A 24,488-nucleotide genomic window follows, 5' to 3' on the forward strand; every position below is an offset into this window, starting at 1 on the left:
ACAGGTTGAGTATCCCTTATCCAAAATGCTTGGGACCAGAAGTATTTTGGATATCGGATTTTTCCGTATTTTGGAATAATTGCATACCATAATGAGATATCATGGTGATGGGACCCAAGTCTACGCACAGAATGCATTTATGTTTCATATACACCAGAGGTTCTCAAACTCTGTCATCGGGGGCACACACAGTGCATGTTTTGCAGGTCTCCTCACAGAATCGCAAGTGAAATAATTAGCTCCACCTGTGGACCTTTTAAAATGTGTCAGTGAGTAATTAATACACCTGTGCACCTGCTGGGTTACCTGCAAAACATGCACTGTGTGTGCCCCCGAGGACCGAGTTTGAGAACCTCTGATATACACCTTATACACACAGCCTGAAGGTAATTTTAGCCAATATTTTTTTTATAACTTTGTGCATTAAACAAAGTGTGTCTACAGTCACACAATTCATTTATGATTCATACACACCTTATACACACAGCCTGAAGGTCATTTAATACAATATTTTTAATAACTTTGTGTATTAAACAAAGTTTGTGTAAATTGAACCATCAAAAAACAAAGGTTTCACTATCTCAGTCTCGCTCAAAAAAGTCCGTATTTCGGAATATTCCGTATTTCGGAATATTTGGATATGGGATACTCAACCTATATTATCTTCTAGAAGGTGCTAGATAAATGAGAAGCAGAATCTGATTGGTTGCTATAGGCAACATCCCATCTTAAATAGAACTCCCGTCTCAGTAAATTTACCCCAGGGAGTGAACATAATTCCGTACCTGGACGATCTCCTGATAAAATCACCGTCCAGGGAAAGGTTGCTGGACAGCATTGGTCTCTCAACCAAACTCCTCCGGGATCACTGGTGAATTCTGAACCTTCCGAAATCTCACAAGGAGCCAACATGGAGGCTTCCATTCCTGGGAATGATACTGGACACAGAGTCGCAGAAAGTGTTCCTTCCGGCATTGGTAATCCAGTCAATGGTTCGGGATGTCCTGAAGCCAACCCGGATATCGGTGCATCTATGCATTCGCCTTCTGGGGAAAATGGTGGGCGCTTACAAGGTGCTTCAATACGGAAGGTTTCACGCAAGACCCTTCCAGCTCGATCTGTTGGACAAATAGTCCGGATCCCATCTTCACATGCACCAGAGGATCCGTCTGTCGCCAAAAGCCAGGATCTCCCTTCTTTGGTGGCTACAGACTTTTCACCTAGTCGAGGGTCGCAGGTTCGGAATTTAGAACTGGATTCTGTTAACCACAGACACAAGCCTCAGAGGTTGGGGAGCAGTCACCCAGGGGGTGCAGTTTCAAGGAAGATGGTCAAGTCAGGAGTCATCCTTCCTATCAACATTCTGAAACTCAGGGCCATATACAACGCCCTTCTGCAGGCCTCACATATTCTTCAAGATCGGGCCATTCAGGTCCAGTCGGACAATGTGACGACAGTGACCTACATAAACCGACAGGGCGGAACGAAAAGCAGAGCATCAATGTCGGAGGTGTCAAGAATTCTCCTCTGGGCAGAAAAAAACGCTGTGGCGTTGTCAGCGGTCTTCATTCCAGGAGTAGACAACTGGGAAGCAGACTCCCTCAGCAGACACGACCTACACCCGCGGGAGTGGGGCCTTCACCCGGAAGTGTTCAGGTGCTTGACACATCGGGGATAGCCACAGAATCGACATGATGGCCTCTCGTCTCAACAAGAAGCTCAAGCAGGTCGAGAGACCCACAGGCAGTGGCGGTAGACGCCCTGACGACTCTATGGGTCTATCAGATGGTGTATGTGTTTCTTCCACTTCCTCTGATCCAAAGAATTCTAAAGCGAATGAAAAGGGAAAAGGTTCAAGCAATACTCATTGATCCGGACTGGCCAAGAAAGTCCGGGTATGCGGACCTTCTGGAGATGCTCCTTGAAGATCCATGGCCTCTACTTCTTCGCGCGGATCTTCTGCAACAGGGAGCCCGTTCGTCTATCAAGACTTACCGCGGCTACGTTTGACGGCATGGAAGTTGAACGGCTGATTCTAGCCAGGAAAAGGGATCACTAACAAGGTTATCCGGACTATGATCCAAGTCAGGAAGAGGGTAACGTCTAAGCATTACCATCGTATTTGGAAGAAATATGTCTCTTTGTGTGAGAGCAGAAATTATTCTGCAGTGGAATTTCATCTGGGATGTTTCCTGCTTTTTCTGTAGGCAGGTGTGGATGTGGGCCTACGTCTGGGCTCCATAAATGTCCAGATTTCGACCTTGTCCATTTTCTTTCAAAGACAATTGGCTTCACTCACTGAGGTCCAAACTTTCTTGAAAGGTGTTCTGCACATCCAACCTCCCTTTGTGCCTCCCACGGCACCTTGGGATCTCAATGTGCTGCTGCAGTTCCTCCAATCGGACTGGTTTGAACCGTTACAGGAGGTGGACATAAAATATCTTATGTGAAAGACTGTCACACTGTTGGCCTTGGCTTCAGTTGGAACTGGGGGCGTTGTCTTACTTACCAGAGCCCCTATTTAATTTTCCATGAGGATAGAGTTGAACTCAGGACTCGTCCGCAATTTCTTCCTAAGGTGGTGTCTGCGTTTCACGTCAACCAACCTATTGTGGTTTCGGTTGTTACCGACACCTCTGCTACTTCAGAGTCTTTGGATGTTGTGAGGGCTTTGAAGGTGTATATAAAGCGAACAGCTCGTCACAGAAAATCGGACTCGCTGTTTGTTCTTTATGATCCCAATAAAATTGGGTGTCCTGCCTCAGCAGACAATTGCACGCTGGATCAGGCTCGCTATCCAGCATGCTTATTCCATGGCAGGTTTGCCATGTCCAAAATCTGTACAGGCCCACTCTACTAGGTCAGTGGGATCTTCCTGGCTGGCTGCCCGTGGTGTCTCGGCTTTACAGCTCTGCCGAGTAGCTACTTTGTCACATTCAAAAAATATTTCTAAGTTATACAAGTTCGATACTTTGGCCTCTGAGGACCTTTAGTTTGGTCCGTCAGTTCTGCAGGAACCTCAGCACTCTCCCACCCGGTTTGGGAGCTTTGGTACATCCCCATGGTACTAATTGGAACCCCAGTATCCTCTAGGACGTAAGAGAAAATAGGATTTTAATTACCGGTAAATCCTTTTCTCGTAGTCCGTAGGGGATACTGGGCGCCCGCCCGGTGCTTTGTTTTTCCTGCACTGTTACTTAGTTAAGTAATGTTGGTTCAGACGTTGCTGTTCCTGTTTCAGGTTTGGTTAGCTTGGCTTTCCTCTTGTGTGTGCTAGTTCGGAATCTCACTACTATCCTTATCTATCCATCTCTCAAGTGTCCGTCTCCTCAGGCACAGTTTCCTAGACTGAGTCTGGTAGGATGGGCATAGAGGGAGGAGCCAGCCCACACTATCAAATTCTTGAAGTGCCCATGGCTCCTAGTGGACTTGTCTATACCCCATGGTACGAAATGGAACCCCAGTATCCTCTACCAACTACGAGAAAAGGATTTACCGGTAGGTAATTAAAATCCTATTTTCTGACTTTTAAAATATTTAGGGCCAGTTACGGATTTATGCGGAGAATGTTAGTTTAATGAAACATGATAATTAATGATAGATTACACCTACTGTACACCAAAAAGCAGTAATAACACTCCCTATTGCAGGTTTCTTGGACACAAGCATTGCGAACGATAGTAAAGAACTGTTACAAACAACATGGGAGAGAAGATCTTTTATATGCATTTGAAGATCAGCAGACACATCATGTGACAACAGCGCATAGCATTGCACATCTGGTGCCCTCACAGACAGTGGTACAGACTATAAGCAACCCAGATGGTACAGTGTCCCTTATTCAGGTTTGTTCTTAGTCTCTAATTTTAGTGGGAATCCTACAGAAGGATCTATCAGAATTGTGTTCTTTAATCATCTAAATTTTCATTTAACCAAAGATGTCAACATTTAACATCTTATTACTTTATTTTTGTGTTTTCTGTCGTTGCTTTTGTAGGATCTATTTTACTGTAGTTTCAGATTACTATTATTATTGATAGTTATTTATATAGCGCACACATTCCGCAGCACTTTACAGAGAATATTTGGCCATTCATATCCGCTTACAATCTTTATTCCCTATTACATGTACATGCACACACATTAACGCTAGGGTTAATTTTTGTTGGGAGACCATTAACCTACTAGTGTGTTTTTGGATTGTGGGAGGAAACCCACGCAAGCACGGGGAGAGTATACAAACTCCACACAGTAAGGGCCATGGTGGGAAGCGAGTCCATGACTTCAGTGCTTTGAGGCAGTAATGCTAATAAATTTGTTTATATATTATACAGTGGTGTAGCCATATAATGGTATCCAGTCAGTTGGTTGACACAACATATGGTCGACATGAGGTCTTTTGGAATTTTTTGCATTTTCAACTTTTTCATACTTTACCATCCACGTGGACTACGATTGGGAACGGTAACCTGCGCTATGTGCAGTGGTAGAGGAGCAAGGCATCTTGCCCGAAGCATGTCGAGCAAATCTGTACGCTAATTGGGGTTTCATTTTTACAAACAAATTGACACCCCAAAAACCTAAAAAAAACAAAACCTTGTGTTAACCTTTTCAAGTGTCATCCTTTTACACATGTCTACCTAGACACTGTCGACCTGTAATACCATAATTCCATATTATTATTATTATTATTATTATTATCCCTTATTTATATGGCGCCACAAGGGTTCCGCAGTGCCCAATTACAGAGTACATAAACAAATAGTCAAAACAGGAAAACAGCAACTTACAGTTGGGGACAATACAGGACAAGTACAGGGTAAATAAACATAGCTGCTGACACTGACATAAGTATCAGCTGGCAGAAGACTGCTGGATTTGGTGCAGTTGAAGACTATTAAAGTAAGAAAAAGAATAAGAACATGAGGGAAGATGGCCCTACTCATGAAAGCTTACATAGAATACGTTATAAAGTCTAGGTGGTTATTTAGTATGATTTAAAGCTATACTGTATTTAATGTGTGCCAGTAATCGAACTGCATGAAAGTAGTCAGTTCCGCATCACCAGCCAGTGAGCTCCTTGGACTCTGTATGGTCCATGGTATGAAAGTCAATTCGCCAAATCTTGGTGTTGTCCTTAAATATGTTTATACGCATTCGATGGCCATTTCTTTTCCCAATGTAAACAAACACCTGTTTTTTTTGTTTTTTTTCCATCTCTTTATAATTCACTTCTTCTGTTCCTTTTATTAGTGCTGTTTTCTCCCGTTGATCCCTCTTGAGTTTTTATTTCCTTCCTTACAGTGAAGTCCTTAATACATTACTTCATATATAACATGTAGTCTACCTATACCCCTTTCACACCGCAAACCTCGGTCCGACCCGGTATTTTGAACCTGGGTCCGAGCCGGGGCCGCAACGTGTCAGACCCTTTCATACCCCTTTCACACTGCCAATGCCGGATCCCACCCGGGAATTGGAAACTGGTCCTTCCCGGGTGGGATCCGGCATTGGCCGCTTCTGAAGGCTTCCCCGACCCGGCAATATGCCGGGCGGGTTGCCATAGCAGCGGGGGGTGGGGGAGGGCTGGTGCTTGGAGATGAGATCATCGTGCCGCCTCTCCCTGCTGTAGTAAACGGGTCCCGGGACGCATTGACCCGGGAGCCTGTTTACGCAGCCACTGGTATTCAACCCGGGTATAACACTGCTTTATTCCCGGGTTGAATTGCCGGGTCAGGCGACCTGCGATTTTGGCTATGCCCCTTTAACACCGCACGCCGACCCGTGTCGACCCAGCAATATGCCAGGTCGATACAGAGTTATTTGTGCGGTGTGAAAGGGGTATTACTCATCCCACTTGCACTTGTACCTGCTGCCTAGCACTGTGCATTTCACGTCCACTTTCTGTCAACAGTATTGAGTCATTTATCACCTGTGTTTTCCCCTGTTTTCTGTATAATATGTAAGTTGCTGAGTTGTTACCAGGTTCTAGGTGCAAAACCCTACATTTTAATTACATAAAATTTCATCTTCTATGTCACGTCCCAGTTTTGTAAATTTTCCTATAGTTCTTTGTTTTAAGAAAAGACCATGAGACGAATGCTTTGTTTATCACAGGTTGGTACAGGCGCCACAGTTGCCACGCTTGCAGATGCATCAGAGCTACCAACTACAGTCACTGTTGCACAAGTGAATTATTCCACAGTCAGTGATGGAGAGGTAAGACATGAAGAGTATACAGAAAGAAAGAATACCGTAGATGAGGGACCATTAATTGGAATACTAACCTTTATTCATGCTATTTGGAATCTGGCGTTTTCCATTTAAATTGGATGGACGGGTAAGCTGTGAGAATATTCCTTCTAAGACCATATGACTGGTTCTTCTCACTCCTACTGTAGTCCAATCTATTGACTATTACTGTTCCAGTAGGGTGCAACCTGTATATGTCACCATTGAGTATTAATTCATTAATTTTATTATAGTTTCAGATAATCTCATTGTCTGGGCATAATTTGCTTTTTGTGGGCGATACCTTTATGCAGTCGCATGATTTCATCCTGATATAAATTCATTATCTCGATATAGCGTTACTAACAAAACAGATGTGTCCTCATATGCCTGTCCTTTTTATGTCATATGGTGCAAGACGCCTGCTATTACATAGTGGATCCACCACGGGCAGATATTCCTATTTTTTTCATGAATTTTGCATCTTAATTCGCTAATAGTGTACTATTTATTAACTGTGCTTGGGAATAGATTTTTTTTGTCACGAGTTGTTATAAAGTAGTAAGTTAAGCATGATGGTGTGGTATAAGTCACTCGTATAGGACCTCTGTCATTTTGCCTTTTTCTTCAGATTACATATGTTTCATTCATTTTGCATCTTAAGTCGCTAAAAGTGTACTAAGTAGTTAGGATTATTATTTTGTTGCAGAGGAATTGGTATATAGTAGCACATAAAGACGCATCTAAGAAAATGTCACATGGTGCGGCTAAGTGTGTGGATGCCAGATGGCACTATTTGGTGTGATTTGAGGATAGGTGCATGTGGACACATCTGTAGTTAATTGGGGGTGATTCAGATGTGGTTGGAAATAGCATCGCTGCTGCTTATTTAAAAGAAGCAGCGATGCTAACATATGTTAATGCAGCAGGAAATGTCTGGTATAAGTAACCACCTCCTGCATACATGTGTGATTCTCTGCTGCATCTGAGGATGCAGCATAGGATCAACTGCAACACCATAAGCTGGCTGAGTAACCCATGAGGTATGTGGACTGGTTGCCATAGCTCTGTGAAGACTGAGATCCTGGCTTTGCAACTCCCTTCATTGTTCTCTCCATGACCACAAATGGCTGCAGACTGTCAATCATCCAACATCTCCAGCGGTACTACATTTGATGACGCAGGACTCATACTATGCATGCTCAGTATGGTCCGGCGCTTGCGCAATATACCGAACATAGGTACGTTGCACCTGTAGCCACAACATGTCAGGACCTGAATCGGGACCTTTGTCATTTTAATACTTAGGGTGGAATTCAATTAGCCCTGATTACTTTTTCAGGAGAAAAAAAAGTAAGGTTTTTTTTTTTTTTTTTCCACGTTTCCTCCCTGATGTTTCACTTTAGACCGTTGTTTTTCCCAAAAATTTATATTTTTTCGGGGATGAAAACACATAGAATCCGTGATAAGTTTACAGACGTATGTGTTTTCTCAGCTGCCACAACTGAATTCCCCCCATAGACTACAGTTTGCAAATAGAATATTTTAATAACTAGATGTTAAGGTGGGTGCTTTAATTATATATATATTTTTTTAGTAGAGATGCTACCAAAGAAGTAAATGTTCCAAATTTTATGAGGTCTGTCCTCGCATTTCACAGGAATTAATAGGCAGTATAAGCCATTTTGACCTTGGCACATCCTGAGGAAACCATTCAAATCGATAATTACTATTAAAAACTAAACAAAAAAATAAAAACCTCTGTGGTACACTGATAGAAACATAGAATTTGACGGCAGATAAGAACCACTTGGCCCATCTAGTCTGCCCCTTTTCTATTTTATCCTTTAGGCAATCTCAACCCTTTTTTCTCTGACGTCCTAGTGGATGCTGGGTACTCCGTAAGGACCATGGGGAATAGACGGGCTCCGCAGGAGACTGGGCACTCTAAAAGAAAGATTAGGTACTATCTGGTGTGCACTGGCTCCTCCCTCTATGCCCCTCCTCCAGACCTCAGTTAGAATCTGTGCCCGGCCCGAGCTGTTTGCACACTAGGGGCTCTCCTGAGCTTCTAGTAAAGAAAGTATTTGTTAGGTTTTTTATTTTCAGTGAGATCTGCTGGCAACAGACTCACTGCTACGAGGGACTGAGGGGAGAGAAGCGAACCTACCTGCTTGCAGCTAGCTTGGGCTTCTAAGGCTACTGGACACCATTAGCTCCAGAGGGATCGAACACAGGGCCCGACCTCGATCGTCCGGTCCCGGAGCCGCGCCGCCGTCCCCCTTGCAGAGCCAGAAGACCGAAGAGAAATCCTGAAAATCGGCGGCTGAAGACTTCGGTCTTCAGTGCTGTGCGCCATTGCTCCCTATGCACACCACACACTCCGGTCACTGATGGGTGCAGGGCGCTGGGGGGGGGACGCCCTGGGCACCAATTAGAGTACCTTACATGGCTAATTGACACACAATACAGTTTTTAAGCTGTATATGTGCATAATCCCCCGCCATTATACAGATAAAAAAGCGGGAGAAATCCGCCGAGAAGGGGGCGGAGCTATCTTCCTCAGTACACCGGCGCCATTTTCTCTTCACAGCTCCGCTGGAAGACTGCTCCCCAGGCTCTCCCCTGCAGTTTCCAGGCATCAAGGGTAAAAAAGAGAGGGGGGGCACTAAATTTAGGCGCGAACTATATATAACAGCAGCTATAGGGAAAATCGCTTTTGTTAGTGTAAATCCCTGATTATATAGCGCTGTGGTGTGTGCTGGCATACTCTCTCTCTGTCTCCCCAAAGGACTTTGTGGGGTACTGTCCTCAGTCAGAGCATTCCCTGTGTGTGTGCGGTGTGTCGGTACGGCTGTGTCGACATGTTTGATGAGGAGGGTTACATGGAGGCGGAGCAGGAGCCGATAAGTGTGATGTCGCCCCCTGCGGGGCCGACACCGGAGTGGATGGATATGTGGAAGGTTTTAACAGACAGTGTCAACTCCTTACATAAAAGGTTTGACGACGGGACAGTCGGCATCTCAGCCCGCACCTGCCCAGGCGTCTCAGAGGCCATCAGGGGCTCAAAAACGCCCGCTGGCTCAGATGGCAGACACAAATGTCGACACGGAGTCTGACTCCAGTGTCGACGAGGATGAGATAAATGTACAGTCCACAAGGGCCATCCGATGTATGATTACGGCTATGAAAGATGTTTTACACATTGCTGACATAAACCCGGTTACCACAAAAAAGGGTATTATGTTTGGGGAGAAAAAGCAGCCAGTGACTTTTCCCCCATCTGATGAGTTAAATGAATTGTGTGAAGAAGCGTGGGGTTCCCCAGATAAGAAACTAGTAATTTCTAAGCGGTTACTAATGGCGTACCCTTTCCCGCCAACGGATAGGTTACGCTGGGAGACATCCCCTAAGGTGGACAAGGCGCTCACACGCTTATCAAAAAAGGTGGCACTGCCGTCTCAGGATACGGCCGCCTTAAAGGAGCCTGCAAATAGAAAGCAGGAGGCTATCCTGAAGTCTGTGTATACACACTCAGGTACTATACTGAGACCTGCTATTGCTTCAGCATGGATGTGTAGTGCTGCAGCAGCGTGGTCTGATTCCCTGTCTAATAACATTGATTTCCTTGACAGGGACACTATATTGCTAACCATAGAGCATATTAAAGACGTAGTCTTATATATGAGAGATGCACAGAGGGACATTTGCCGGCTGGCATCTAGAATTAATGCGATGTCCATTTCTGCCAGGAGAGTATTATGGACTCGGCAGTGGACAGGTGATGCTGATTCTAAAAGGCACATGGAAATTTTGCCTTATAAGGGTGAGGAATTGTTTGGGGACGGTCTTTCGGACCTCGTATCCACAGCAACAGCTGGGAAGTCGACCTTTTTACCTCAGGTTCCCTCACAGCCTAAGAAAGCACCGTATTATCAAGTACAGTCCTTTCGGCCTCAGAAAGGCAAGCGGGTTAGAGGCGCGTCCTTTCTGCCCAGAGGCAGGGGTAGAGGGAAAAAGCTGCACCATACAGCCAGTTCCCAAGAACAAAAATCCTCCCCTGCTTCCACTAAGTCCACCGCATGACGCTGGGGCTCCACATGTGGAGCCAGGTGCGGTGTGGGCCCGTCTCCGGAACTTCAGCGACCAGTGGGTTCGCTCACAGGTGGATCTCTGGGTTCTACAAGTGGTATCTCAGGGATACAAGCTGGAATTCGAGACTTCTCCCCCTCGCCGTTACCTCATCAGCCTTGCCAGCTACTCCCCAAGACAGGGAGGTAGTACTGGCGGCAATTCACAAGCTGTACCTCCAGCATGTGATAATCAAAGTTCCCCTCCTTCAACAGGGACGGGGTTACTATTCCACAATGTTTGTGGTACCGAAACCAGACGGTTCGGTGAGACCCATTCTAAATTTGAAATTCTTGAACACTTATATAAGGAAGTTCAAGTTCAAAATGGAATCGCTCAGGGCGGTTATTGCAAGCCTGGAAGAGGGGGATTACATGGTATCACTGGACATCAAGGATGCTTACCTACATGTCCCCATTTACCCACCTCACCAGGTGTACCTCCGTTTTGTGGTACAGGACTGCCATTACCAATTCCAGACGTTGCCGTTTGGTCTGTCCACGGCACCGAGGGTATTTACCAAAGTAATGGCCGAAATGATGATACTCCTTCGAAAGAAGGGAGTTATAATTATCCCGTACTTGGACGATCTCCTTAAAAAGGCGAGGTCCAGGGAGCAGTTGTTGGTCGGAGTAGCACTATCTCAGGAAGTGCTACAACAGCACGGCTGGATTCTGAATATCCCGAAGTCGCAGCTGGTTCCTACGACGCGTCTGCTGTTCCTGGGTATGATTCTGGACACAGAACAGAAGAAGGTGTTTCTCCCGGGGGAGAAGGCCAAGGAGTTGTCATCTCTGGTCAGAGACCTCCTAAAACCAAAACAGGTGTCGGTGCATCACTGCACGCGAGTCCTGGGAAAGATGGTAGCTTCTTACGAGGCAATTCCATTCGGCAGATTCCATGCACGGATCTTTCAGTGGGATCTGTTAGACAAGTGGTCCGGATCGCATCTTCAGATGCATCGGCTGATCACCCTGTCCCCGAGGGCGAGGGTGTCTCTGCTGTGGTGGCTGCAGAGTGCTCATCTACTCGAGGGCCGCAGATTCGGCATACAGGACTGGGTCCTGGTGACCACGGATGCAAGCCTCCGAGGTTGGGGGGCAGTCACTCAGGGAAGAAACTTCCAAGGACAGTGGTCGAGTCTGGAAGCTTCCCTACACATAAATATTCTGGAAATAAGGGCCATTTACAATGCCCTAAGTCAAGCAAAACCCCTGCTTCAAAACCAGCCGGTGCTGATTCAGTCAGACAACATCACGGCGGTCGCCCATGTAAACCGACAGGGCGGCACAAGAAGCAGTATGGCGATGGCAGAAGCCACAAGGATTCTCCGATGGGCGGAAAATCACGTGATAGCACGGTCAGCAGTGTTCATTCCGGGAGTGGACAACTGGGAAGCAGACTTCCTCAGCAGGCACGACCTCCACCCGGGAGAGTGGGGACTTCATCCAGAAGTCTTCCAGCTGATTGTAAATCGTTGGGAAAGGCCACAGGTGGACATGATGGCGTCCCGCCTCAACAAAAAGCTAAAAAGATATTGCGCCAGGCCAAGGGACCCTCAGGCGATAGCTGTGGACGCTCTAGTGACACCGTGGGTGTACCAGTCGGTTTATGTGTTCCCTCCTCTTCCTCTCATACCAAAGGTACTGAGGATAATGAGAAAGAGAGGAGTAAGAACTATACTCATTGTTCCGGATTGGCCAAGAAGGACTTGGTACCCGGAACTACAAGAAATGATCTCAGAGGACCCTTGGCCTCTGCCGCTCCGACAGGACCTGCTACAGCAGGGGCCCTGTCTGTTCCAAGACTTACCGCGGCTGCGTTTGACGGCATGGCGGTTGAACGCCGGATCCTGATGGAGAAGGGCATTCCGGTTGAAGTCATTCCTACGCTGATAAAAGCTAGGAAGGATGTGACAGCAAAACATTATCACCGCATATGGCGAAAATATGTTGCTTGGTGTGAGGCTATGAAGGCCCCAACAGAAGAATTTCAGCTGGGTCGATTTCTGCACTTCCTACAGTCAGAAGTGACTATGGGCCTAAAATTGGGATCCATTAAAGTCCAGATTTCGGCCCTGTCTATTTTCTTTCAAAATGAACTGGCTACACTGCCTGAAGTTCAGACGTTTGTTAAGGGAGTGCTGCATATTCAGCCCCCTTTTGTGCCTCCAGTGGCACCTTGGGATCTCAACGTTGTGTTGGATTTCCTAAAATCACATTGGTTTGAGCCACTTCAGACCGTGGAGTTGAAGTATCTCACGTGGAAAGTGGTCATGCTTTTGGCCTTGGCTTCGGCTAGGCGGGTGTCAGAATTGGCGGCTTTGTCATGTAAAAGCCCTTATCTGATCTTCCATATGTACAGGGCAGAATTGAGTATTCGTCCCCAATTTCTCCCTAAGGTGGTATCAGCGTTTCATTTGAACCAACCTATTGTGGTGCCTGCGGCTACTCGGGTCTTGGAGGCCTCCAAGCTGCTGGATGTAGTCCGGGCCCTGAAAATCTATGTTTCCAGGACGGCTAGAGTCCGAAATACTGACTCGCTGTTTATCCTGCATGCACCCAACAAGCTGGGTGCTCCTGCTTCTAAGCAGACTATTGCTCGCTGGATCTGTAGCACGATTCAACTTGCACATTCTGCGGCTGGACTGCCGCATCCTAAATCAGTAAAAGCCCATTCCACGAGGAAGGGGGCTCTTCTTGGGCGGCTGCCCAAGGGGTCTCGGCTTTACAACTTTGCCGAGCTGCTACCTGGTCGGGGTCAAACACGTTTGCAAAATTCTACAAGTTTGATACCCTGGCTGAGGAGGACCTTGAGTTTGCTCATGTGGTGCTGCAGAGTCATCCGCACTCTACCGCCCGTTTGGGAGCTTTGGTATAATCCCCATGGTCCTTACGGAGTACCCAGCATCCACTAGGACGTCAGAGAAAATAAGAATTTACTCACCGGTAATTCTATTTCTCGTAGTCCGTAGTGGATGCTGGGAGCCCGTCCCAAGTGCGGATTTTCTGCAATACTTGTATATAGTTATTGCTTAACAAAAGGGTTATTGTTATGAGCCATCTGTTCAGTGAGGCTCAGTTGTTATTCATACTGTTAACTGGGTATAGTTATCACGAGTTGTACGGTGTGGCTGGTATGAGTCTTACCCTGGATTCCAAATCCTTTCCTTGTAGTGTCAGCTCTTCCGGGCACAGTTTCCCTAACTGAGGTCTGGAGGAGGGCCATAGAGGGAGGAGCCAGTGCACACCAGATACTACCTAATCTTTCTTTTAGAGTGCCCAGTCTCCTGCGGAGCCCGTCTATTCCCCATGGTCCTTACGGAGTACCCAGCATCCACTACGGACTACGAGAAATAGAATTACCGGTGAGTAAATTCTTATTTTAACCTTAATTCTTTGTGTGATAGCATTTCAATAAATTCACGTGGACAAAGAAGGTATTTATACACTACCAATATCTGTGTAGATACAAACGCCCTCTTTCTGTCAATCACCTTGCGATCAGCTGTGCGAATGGATTCTTTGTTAAATCCATCGCCCAGCACGATCCTCTTTGTACCCGTACGATGCGCCTGCGCAATGTGGTGCATGCACAGTTTTGCCGACATTTAAACTGATCGCAGCACTGCAAAAAGTTACTAGCGAGCAATCAAATCGGAATGACCCCCTAAGGGCCTAATTCAGACCTGATTGCAGCAGCAAAATGTTTCTCTAATGGGAAAATCCTTGTGTAGTGCAGGTGGGGCAGATATAACGTGCAGAGAGAGTTAGATTTGGGTGGGGTGTGTTCAAACTAAAATCTAAATTGCAGTGTAAAAATAAAGCAGCCAGTATTTACCCTGCATAGAAAATATAACCCAACCAATTCTAAATCTCTCTGCACATTTTACATCTGCCCCACCTGCAGTGCAACATGGTTTTGCCCATTAGAGAAAAATCTTGCTTTTGCAGTCAGGTCTGAATTAGGTCCTAAATTGTGATATCAATTCTCAATCCCGAATGGTATGTCTCTAAAAGTGGTTACCCAGTCCTTTCTAATGATTACCAGCGAGACATTTACAAACTGGTTTACACTAATAATTGTTTTACTCGTAGGATAAATAATGTTTTATAGTTCTGATACCTGACTAGTGCAAAATGTATAGTTATGATAGTTTTCAAAATCTCTTAAGTAAATTTTATCTCCTATTCAAAAGCACTAAACATATTCAATAAACCTTATATTCACATAAGGAAATATTGCTGTATTGCAAGCCCATGGCTCCTCCCACATTTGCACTGAGCGCATACAAAATAATCATCTTGGACGCTTGTGTGTGTGTGAGTTTTTTTTTTAGTGTATTTCTACTCTTAATGTAGTATACCAGGCATTCCCAACCACAGTCCTCAAGGCACACTAACAGTGCAGGTTTTAGTGATATCCAGGCTTCAGCACAGATGGTTAAATCAAAATAACGGAGTTACTAATGAAGTCGCTTGTTCTCAAGCCTGGATATCACTAAAACCTGGACTGTTAATGTGCCTTGAGAACCGAGGTTGGTAATGCCTGCACTACACTAATAATGCCTGTCTATGTAATATTTCCTCATGTGATGTGTTAGAAATGCTTCACTGCCTTGTAGATTATGAAGTCTTAGCAGTGTCTGTAAAAGCTATAGGTAAGCTAATGTAAGGCTTTCTTCCCTCAGGTAGAACAGAATTGGGCAACACTCCAGGGTGGAGAGATGACCATACAGACAACACAAGCATCTGAAGCCACACAAGCTGTTGCTTCTCTAGCAGAAGCAGCTGTTGCTGCATCACATGAAATTGCCCCTGGAGCTACGGTGACCATGGCACTAAATAGGTAGTTACCTATACCGAAAAGAAAAGTCTGTGATTTGTGTATTTTTCGATGTTATTACAAGGGTTTAGGTTATTATTTTACAAGTAATGTAAAGGGCTTCTGTTTTAATCCTATCAATTTCAAGGACTATAATGCCACCTGCGTAATATATAATTCCTACATAAATATTAGAATGTAATAAATTCCTTTTGGAATCTACTATGAGATAATACATAGATGTGTCCACATTTCACTTTCCAGCTTTTTTCATACTAGTTTTTATTTTGTATGTGCTCTTTTGTATATTATTTTTCATAGAGACAGAAGTACTTTAAACCAAATTCCAAAGAGCATGCAGAAAAATATCCGCTGAAAAAAATGAGGAAATTTAGGGGTATATGCAATTAGCGGCAAATCGCGGCAATTTTTCTCCCGTTTTTTAATTCGACCGTCGAATTTCGGCAAGTGGGTGCCGGAATTCAACATATTCAATAAAAAACGTATTCGACAGTCCCGCTATCGAAAAACGGCCGATTTGACGGATTTTGATCCGATTTAAAAAAAAACCTGAAAAAACGGTAAAAAACCTGGAAAAAAAAGTGCGTGGGGTCCCCCCTCCAAAGCATAACCAGCCTCGGGCTCTTCGAGCCGGTCCTGGTTCTAAAAACCTGGGGGGGGAAATGACAGGGTATCCCCCGTATTTTTAAAACCAGCACCGGGCTCTGCGCCTGGTGCTGGTGCAAAAAATACCGGGGACAAAGTGTAGGGGTCCCCCGTATTTTTTACACCAGCATCGGGCTCTACAAGCTGGACAGATAATGCCACAGCCGGGGGTCACTTTTATACAGCGCCCTGCGGCCGTGGCATTAAATATCCAACTAGTCACCCCTGGCTGGGGTACCCTGGGGGAGGTTAGACAATCAAGGGGTCCCCCCCCAGCCACCCAAGGGCCAGGAGAAGTGGACAGAGGTCGGCGTGTGAACATAGGTAAGTATGTGCGTGTCGGCAGGTGTGAAATAAAGTTTTACTATCACGGTGTGCGTGTCCTGTTTTTATTTGGGTATTTTTTTTCCAGTAGAACTACAGGTACCAGCGGGCCCGTTTTTCTCCCGCATGCTGGTATTTGTGGTTCTCCAAGTACCAGCTTGCGGGGGAGGCTTGCTGGGACTTGTAGTACTACTGGAAAAAACAATATTCTTTCAATTTTCTCAAGGCTATCAGCCCCCCATCCGCAGCCCTTGGATGGGGGGGACAGCCTCGGGCTTCACCCCTGGCCCTTGGGTGGCTGGGGGACGACGACCCCTTGATTGAAGGGGTCCCCACTCCCCCAGGGTACCCCGGCCAGGGGTGACTAGTTGGATATTTAATGCCACGGCCGCAGGGCGCTGTATAAAAGTGACCCCCGGCTGTGGCATTATCTGTCCAGCTAGTGGAGCCCGATGCTGGTGTTAAAAATACGGGGGACCCCTACTCTTTTTGTCCCCCGTATTTTTTGCACCAGGCGCAGAGCCCGGTGCTGGTTTTAAAAATACGGGGGATCCCCTGTCATTTTCCCCCCCAGATTTTTAGAACCAGGACCGGCTCGAAGAGCCCGAGGCTGGTTATGCTTAGGAGGGGGGACCCCACGCCATTTTTTTTTCTGATTTTTACCATTCCATTTAAAAAAAAAAAAAAATGTGCCTCCAAAATAGACAAACCAAGTACCTAATCCCTTCTAATATAAATAGATATGCTATTACCAATAAAAAAAACACCAAAAAAACATGTTTTTAACATTTTTTTTATTAGATTCCGCCACCAAAGTGTGGCGGATTGAAAATGACGAATTTACTGTCTAAAAGCACTGTTGTCGAATTTCCAAACTTCAATTGAATATACTTTTGGCGAATTGCCGCATTTGTACCATTGCAGAAATGTCGAATTTCAAAAAGTGGAATTTGGAAAGTACGTTTTTTTGACGGAAAGTACTGAATTGCATTGTCGATTTTTTTTTTTTGATTTTTTTTTGCGAAAAAGTCCAGTTTTTCGACAATTTCGGGAATTCGACCGCAATTGCATATACCCCATAGTGTACATTTTTATTTTAAATGAATGTGGTGTGTTTGCCAGTTTTTATCACCAGGGGGTGCTATAACTGAAGTTACCAGCTACCTAATGACTAGGTGACTACATTATTCTGCACACATGAAATGGTTTTTTTTATGTCCAGACATTTTTAGTGCTTGGTTTCGTTCTTGAAATGTTCATTGGCATTTAATTTGCAATATTTATGGGATCTCTTAAATATGTTGTGTGACACAATATAACCTGATCAATTTGATTTTAATTTGTATAATATAATATAATATTTAATATAATTTTACATTGCTTCTCTTTTCATTCTATTACTTTCATATCTGTACATATGGCTTAGATAGTTATAACAGCTGTCTAAATCAGTGGTTCCCAACCTCTGCCCTCAAGTACCCCCAACAGTTCATGTTTTCCAGGTCCACCTAGAAGTTGAACAGGTGTATTCATTACTCACTGACACATTATAAAAGACCCACAGGTGGAGCAAATTATTTCACTTGCAATCCTGTGAGGAGAGATGGAAAACATGAACTGTTGGGGGTACTCGAGGACCAAAGTTGAGAACCACTGGTCTATATAATAAAATACAATACTTCTAATCACTATCTAAATAAAAAGACTCCTCAATTACTAACTTAAACGTGATCTTGTTGAAGCAAGAGTCTGGTGTATAAATGTGCATGATGCGCACATGTCATAGGTCTTGTTCTGTTCCCAGTTATTTTAACAATGATCAGTATGGGTCTCAATTCTGCTCTGAGGCCTCAAGATTTCACAGGAAATGTTTGAGGATGACTGTCCATATTCCACTCTCATGATAAGAGAGAAGGAGAATCACTTCATTCACATTTAGGTTATGGAAAGTTATGGATTCAATTCAGCGCAAATTGAATAGTGCCGGGAAGGAACTCCTGGAGCTATTAAATTCAGCGTGATTTTATGCCCGACTGAAAGATATATTTCTCGCACCCCTCCTGAGGTGCGAGCAGAATCTGACAAAACTAATGTCCTGATGTCACATTCCCCTACAGAATACTCTTCATTCTCCTCACCCTCACATACAAGGCCATCTCTAATTCCACTGCTCCCTACATCTCCAACCTCTTCTCCCTTCATACTCCCTCCCGCCCCCTACGGCCGACCAATGACTGTCTCCTCTCCACCACCATGGCCACTGCTTCCCATGCTTGAGTTCAAGACTATGCCCGAGCTGCACCCCTTCAGTGGAATGCACTACCCCGCTCCATTAGACTCTCCCCGACCTTGCAAGGCTTCAAACGGGCACTAAAAACCCACCTATTCATCAAAGCATACCCTCACGACGCATAACCGAGTCCTGAGGCCGCTCCTCCATCCCCCTGCCTCATGCCTTGAACATCTCAGCTTTACTTTCATACTGCCATCGGGCTACCTCCCACTTGCTTGCACCTCATGACATCTGTCTGTCGACCCTTCCCACTAGATTGTTAGCTCTTCAGAGCAGGGCCCTCTTTCCTCTTGTTATCTAAAACCTCTTCTCGACACATTTCACTCGCAGCTCTCCCCTACTCAGTGACCATCTATACCCGCTGTTTCTCCTGCTGGTAAAGGCTCATCTCCATCTATGGCCACCAGCTCCTAGTAGTACGATGATCACTCCCTCACTACTTACATCTTAGCTGTATTATGTCTTGAGAATTGTGGTGCTCTTTGTTACCTGTACTCTATTTTTTTATTTCTTTACTGTAATGCTAAGTTTTGTCTCCCTGTACTGTCCTTTGTACGGCGCTGCGAAACACTTGTGGCGCCTTATAAATAAAATGTAATGATAATTATGCTGTTTTCTGCCTTTAAAGTGGCGGAAGCGGCATCACGCCAGCCACTTAAGTTGGAGAATGCTGGTTCTCATGACTAAACACAATGTTTAAGGAGTGAGAAGTGGTTCTCTCCGACATAATAGCGCACTGAATTGAATGGCTCCAGGAGCTCCTTCCCGGTGCGATTCTGTTTCCACTGAATTGAATTGAGCCCATTGTTTGGTACAAAGCCATCTTCTTTATCATGCAGTCAATTTAAAGGATCTCCACTTCAGCCTTCAAAGATGTAGCACGAATATTTTACTGCCACCACCAAGATTTGCAACTTTAAGCTGGGTACCCACTTGAATGACGGGCATTCGTTCCGACATAGGTACGAATGCCCGTCAGCCTAGATTGCCCATACACCCTGGGACGATGTTAATGAAGGACGGAATAATCATGTTCCATCCTTCATTAGCATACTACAGGATGCTAGCAATAACACATCAAACCTAGCATGGGCACTGCCTGGTATCCACCGATATGAGCGAGCTGTCAATCCGATGGATCAGATAACATATCGCTCAGTGTGTACCCAGCTTTAGAATGATGGAAATATACCTTTGATCCAGTCTATTTTTATTTATTTTTTTCCTTCTCATTCTGGACAACATGTTCTGCAATGACCAGTGGTATAGAATGAAACCTTTTCTGGAATTGACATTAGTAATGTGTTTCAGGTCTATGGACCTATTCTCACATGATTAGTGCAAGCTTCAACTGCCGCAATCGCAAGCCACACCCCTGTTTTTGTCATTACGGGGGCATGGCCAGCACTGAGAGAGCTGCTGGTAATGCCCACTGTCTCTCTCTGCTATGAATAGACACTGTGCGCATGCGCACAGCATCTATTCACCGCTGCTTTGCTCAGAGCAGCGAGTGTCCGGGGGGGGGGGATCTCACTACTGCCCCCCCCCCACCCGCGGGACACTGCGACCCGCAGGTGGGACAGATTGTGAAAAAGGGACAGTTGGGAGGTACGCTTAATGGTGTTTGGTTACACAATCTGTGGGTAGTTCGGTATCTTGTGCAAGTACACCTTAAAAAAAAAAAAAAAAAAAAATCCCTATTTTAACAATTTAAGATCCCTGTGGTCCTTACATAGAACAGTCAGACCTTCAATAAATCAACATTCATGAACAGTTGGTAGAGAAGCTTTTATTAACAAAAAAAGAAAACAAAAGTGCAACATTAACAAATATTGCAGTATAATGGGGGTTTGACAGTCATGTGAATTAAAAATCTGATTGAATTTAATGTGATCTGCTAATAGGCCATTAATATACACAGGACCATGTTACTTAATGTTCAGTATGCTACATGAACTCATAATGCCTTCCACCCAGTTCAGTCCATTGTTTAAGTTGCAGAAATCTGTGGGTTATATTTTCCTTTTATGTTTACTTTAAAGAAGAGGGTGGTTTGTTTTCTTAGCTGCAATGGCAGCATGGTGAGGGTGAATTCTACGTGTTAGACCTTGATAAAGATGGATTTATATGTAGATATTGAGCCGGATGTAATATGGCATGCCGGCCGAACTCGGACTTGCAATCACTTACAATGCCTGCTTTTGCCCTGTAAGTGATTTGCCTCTTTAAAAAAAGTTAGAGTTTGGCCAGCACCCCACACGGCCCCCCAAACTCGGGCGGCATTACATCCTGCCCATTGTCTAATTTCTTCATGAGCACTGTGTCTCTCAGGTCAATAATGCTGGAGTAGCTGCTGGCAAAATGTGGTACTACAGTCTATACATGGCTACAGCCGTCACCGGTCAGCTGCAATTCTTGATAGATATCTTCAGCTATCGATGTTGTTCTGTGGAGCCCAGTACACAGCAATATTAGCCTTCTTGGTCTGCTTTGGCCAGATTAGTGGAATATATATCCATGTGTGACCAGTTTTAAGGTACACGTGCACACTATACTTCTGATACACATTTAGGCTGCTGGTTCTGAAAACATCTGATATGAATCTTTCATGAGCCAGAACTGGCTTGAAATGTCCAGGAAGTGTCCTCAGGCTGTATGATAATTTTGCCCCATATTGTGTGGTTTGAATGCTGAACTGTTTTTTTCTTTTTCCCCCTGATTTTCCAGAACACACTGGGAATAATTGGACAGAGTTGTCCAATTGGCACTCGATTTGAGTGAATTACTAGATCTTACTTTTTTAGGTCCCATCACCATGATATCTCATTATGGTATGCAATTATTCCAAAATACGGAAAAATCCCATATCCAAAATACCTCTGGTCTCAAGCATTTTGGATAAGGGATACTCAACCTGTAGTACAATGATAAAAGTAAAACACTACAACAATTGGTATGTGAGCTTTAAATATAAAGGTATACCTTTATATTTAAAGCTCACATACCAATTGTTGTAGTGTTTTACTTCTATCATTGTACTACAGGTTGAGTATCCCTTATCCAAAATGCTTGAGACCAGAGGTATTTTGGATATGGGATTTTTCCGTATTTTGGAATAATTGCATACCATAATGAGATATCATGGTGATGGGACCTAAATCTAAGCACAGAATGCATTTATGTTTCATATACACCTTATACACACAGCCTGAAGGTCATTTTACCCAATATTTTTATAACTTTGTGCATTATACAAAGTGTGTGTACATTCACACAAATCATTTGTTTCATATACACCTTATACACACAGCCTGAAGGTCATTTAATACAATATTTTTAATAAATTTGTGTATTAAACAAAGTTTGTGTACATTGAGCCATCAAAAAACAAAGGTTTCACTATCTCATTCTCACTCAAAAAAGTCCGTATTTCGGAATATTCCGTATTTGGGAATATTTGGATATGGGATACTCAACCTGTATCTGTAATTTGAGTCTGGTGCACGTATGTTCTTTCAAACCTTTAGCCCACTCTGATCTGCCCACAGTCTCATTTGAGATCAGTGTTGCTGTTCTGGAGCCTTGATATTAATATAGAGTTCCTCTGGGTTGCTGCAACTTCTGCAGCTCTCAGTTCTTAGTTTGGTTTAGGGAAGCTGTAGTTTAGTAAAAGGTAAAGACTCGTACAACACAGACAGTTTTTTTTGTCTAAAACGTGTTTCCTGCCTGTATATTTTATATTTGTTTGTTTTTTCCTCCATGTTGCTTGTCTAACTACAGTGAAGCAGCGGCTCATGCGGTAGCTACCTTAGCAGAAGCCACACTACAAGGAGGAGGACAGATTGTCTTGTCAGGAGAGACTGCAGCAGCTGTTGGAGCGTTGACTGGAGTTCAGGATGCTAATGGTAGGAGACCTTTGTACTGTGCAGTATTTGGATACATCAGTTTCCATGATATAACTTTGCTTCTATTTTTCTTACGTCCTAGAGGATACTGGGGTCCATTTAGTACCGTGGGGTATAGACTGGTCCACTAGGAGCCTTGGTCACTTTAAGAAATCTAGTGTGCGCTGGCTCCTCCCTCTATGACCCTCCTACCAGACTCAGTTTACAAAATGTGCCCGGAGGAACCGGTCACGCTTAGGGAAGCTCCTGAATAGTTTTCTGCATTTATTTTCTGTTTGTTATTTTCAGACGGGACTGGTTGGCACCAGCCTGTCTGCTTCGTGGGACTTAGGGGGGGCGGCCCAACCTTCCCCACTGACAAGACACTGAGCTCCTGAGGGAACCATTTGCAAGCCCCACCGCCGCGAGCGTACATTCCCGCAGCACACCGCCACCCCTAACAGAGCCAGAAGTTAGAAGAGTGGTGAGTACTATGCCGGCGTCCCGGTTTTAGCGGGTCGCTGTCCATTATGGCGGCATAAGAGTAGGAGCGCAGCTCTGAGGGCAGGCTGTGTCTCCAGGTTCAGATCAGCATTGCTGCACCGCTATGAGGGGCGAGCTGAGACGTTTTTTAAACAACTACCCACACTGGGACAGCGCTTACAGGGGCTCTGACCCACTGTTAAGCACCAAAATCATCTCAGCCAGTATAAAAAAAACGGGAAGACCGTGTGCCATTGAGGGGGCGGGGCTTCACTATGATTGGAACCAGCAGCTCACCAGCACTGTTTTCCTTCTGCAGCTTACACAGACAGACTGGCAGGGAAGTGTAGCTCCTCAACAAGGACTCCAGATTACCTCGGCGGTACCAGGGGGTCATAGCAAAGGGGGGGGGGGGAATATTAGAATACGAAGCCCCTACTAAGGGTACTTAATTTGCGACCCAGCTAAGCTTGGCACTAACTATAGGGGCACGGTGTGGCTGGCTCCATTATACTCTGTGTCTCCCTAGTGGGCTCTGTGTGGGTTACCTGTGCTTTTAACCTTTCTCCTGTGTGGGTGTGTGCTTTCACGTTTTACAATGTCAAAGGAGTGTGTCTCATGCACGGCAGAGTGTTTTTCTTCCCCAGGGGGATTGCTACAGTGTACTCAGGATAGTACACATTCTCAGGCTAGTGAATCTGAACCAGTATGGTTGGATTCATTAAAAGGGATCTCAAATATTTCACATAAATTGTCCCAAAATTAGAAAGACGCAATACGTAAGACAGTCTGTGTATGACCTGATGAATAGAGATTGTGTCCATACCAGCGTCTCAGACCCCTACCATTTGTCCACAAAAGCGTACACTGGCCCAAATCCTGCAGGCTGACACCGATGATGATGCATCAGACGCAGAGGAGGGTGAGGTGGATTCGGGAGGGGGAGATGCAGCTCTGTCACAAGGAATAAAAACCCTGATAGAAGCTATTAGAGACGTCCTGCACATTCCTGACAAAGTGACAGAGGAAGATGAGGAATCTTATTTTAATGTAAAAAGAAATCCTCTGCTACTTTCCCTGCATCTAAGGAATTAAATTTCCTATTTGTAGAAACTTGGATTAATCCTGACAAGAAGTTTCAGATCCCTAAAAGGTTACTGGCATCCTTCCTTTTTCCTCAGGATGTTAGAAAAAAATGGGAAAACACACTGATTGTTGATGTGACGGTATCTAGGTTGTCACGTAAGATAATCTTACCTGTCCCGGGGGCAGCCTCCTTAAAGGACACGGCTGACCGCAAGATTGAGTCCACTGTCAAATCTCTGTACACAGCTGCGGGGGTAGCCCAAAGACCCGCTATAGCTTGTGCATGGATCACTAGGGTCATTGCAAAATGGTCAGGTAACCTAATTGAGGGGTTAGATTCCTTACCCAGAGGGGAGATAGTTTTACTCCTACAGCATATACAGGACTCTGCAAATTTTATGGTGGAGGCCCCAAAAGAGATAGGCTTGCTCCATGCACGCACCACGGCCATGGCAGTGTCAGCACGCAGGGGCCTATGGCTACGTCAGTGGACTGAGGATGCAGATTCTAGAAAGGGTGTGGAAAGTCTACCATTCACAGGTGAGGCCCCGTTTGGAGATGAACTG

The 24,488-nt window shown here is 44.9% G+C and overlaps 1 protein-coding gene across 6 annotated transcripts in view; it reads left to right on the plus strand.

The window, feature by feature from the left end:
* The window catches only part of NRF1 (nuclear respiratory factor 1), a 242,709-nt gene that overhangs the window by 145,464 nt on the left and 72,757 nt on the right, over window positions 1-24,488 (plus strand). For 4 of the 6 annotated variants that reach the window (XM_063926729.1, XM_063926733.1, XM_063926731.1 and 1 more), the window contains 4 exons: window positions 3,651-3,845; window positions 6,118-6,219; window positions 15,053-15,209; window positions 22,234-22,374. In XM_063926729.1, coding sequence (XP_063782799.1) covers window positions 3,651-3,845; window positions 6,118-6,219; window positions 15,053-15,209; window positions 22,234-22,374 — 595 coding nt within the window. Of the gene's footprint in view, window positions 1-3,650; window positions 3,846-6,117; window positions 6,220-15,052; window positions 15,211-22,233; window positions 22,375-24,488 lie in introns of all 6 variants that reach the window. The other 2 variants (XM_063926730.1, XM_063926732.1) reach the window with 1 other exon arrangement.

Source organism: Pseudophryne corroboree, chromosome 6 (genome assembly GCF_028390025.1).
Source record: "Pseudophryne corroboree isolate aPseCor3 chromosome 6, aPseCor3.hap2, whole genome shotgun sequence".
Lineage (NCBI taxonomy): Eukaryota > Metazoa > Chordata > Amphibia > Anura > Myobatrachidae > Pseudophryne > Pseudophryne corroboree.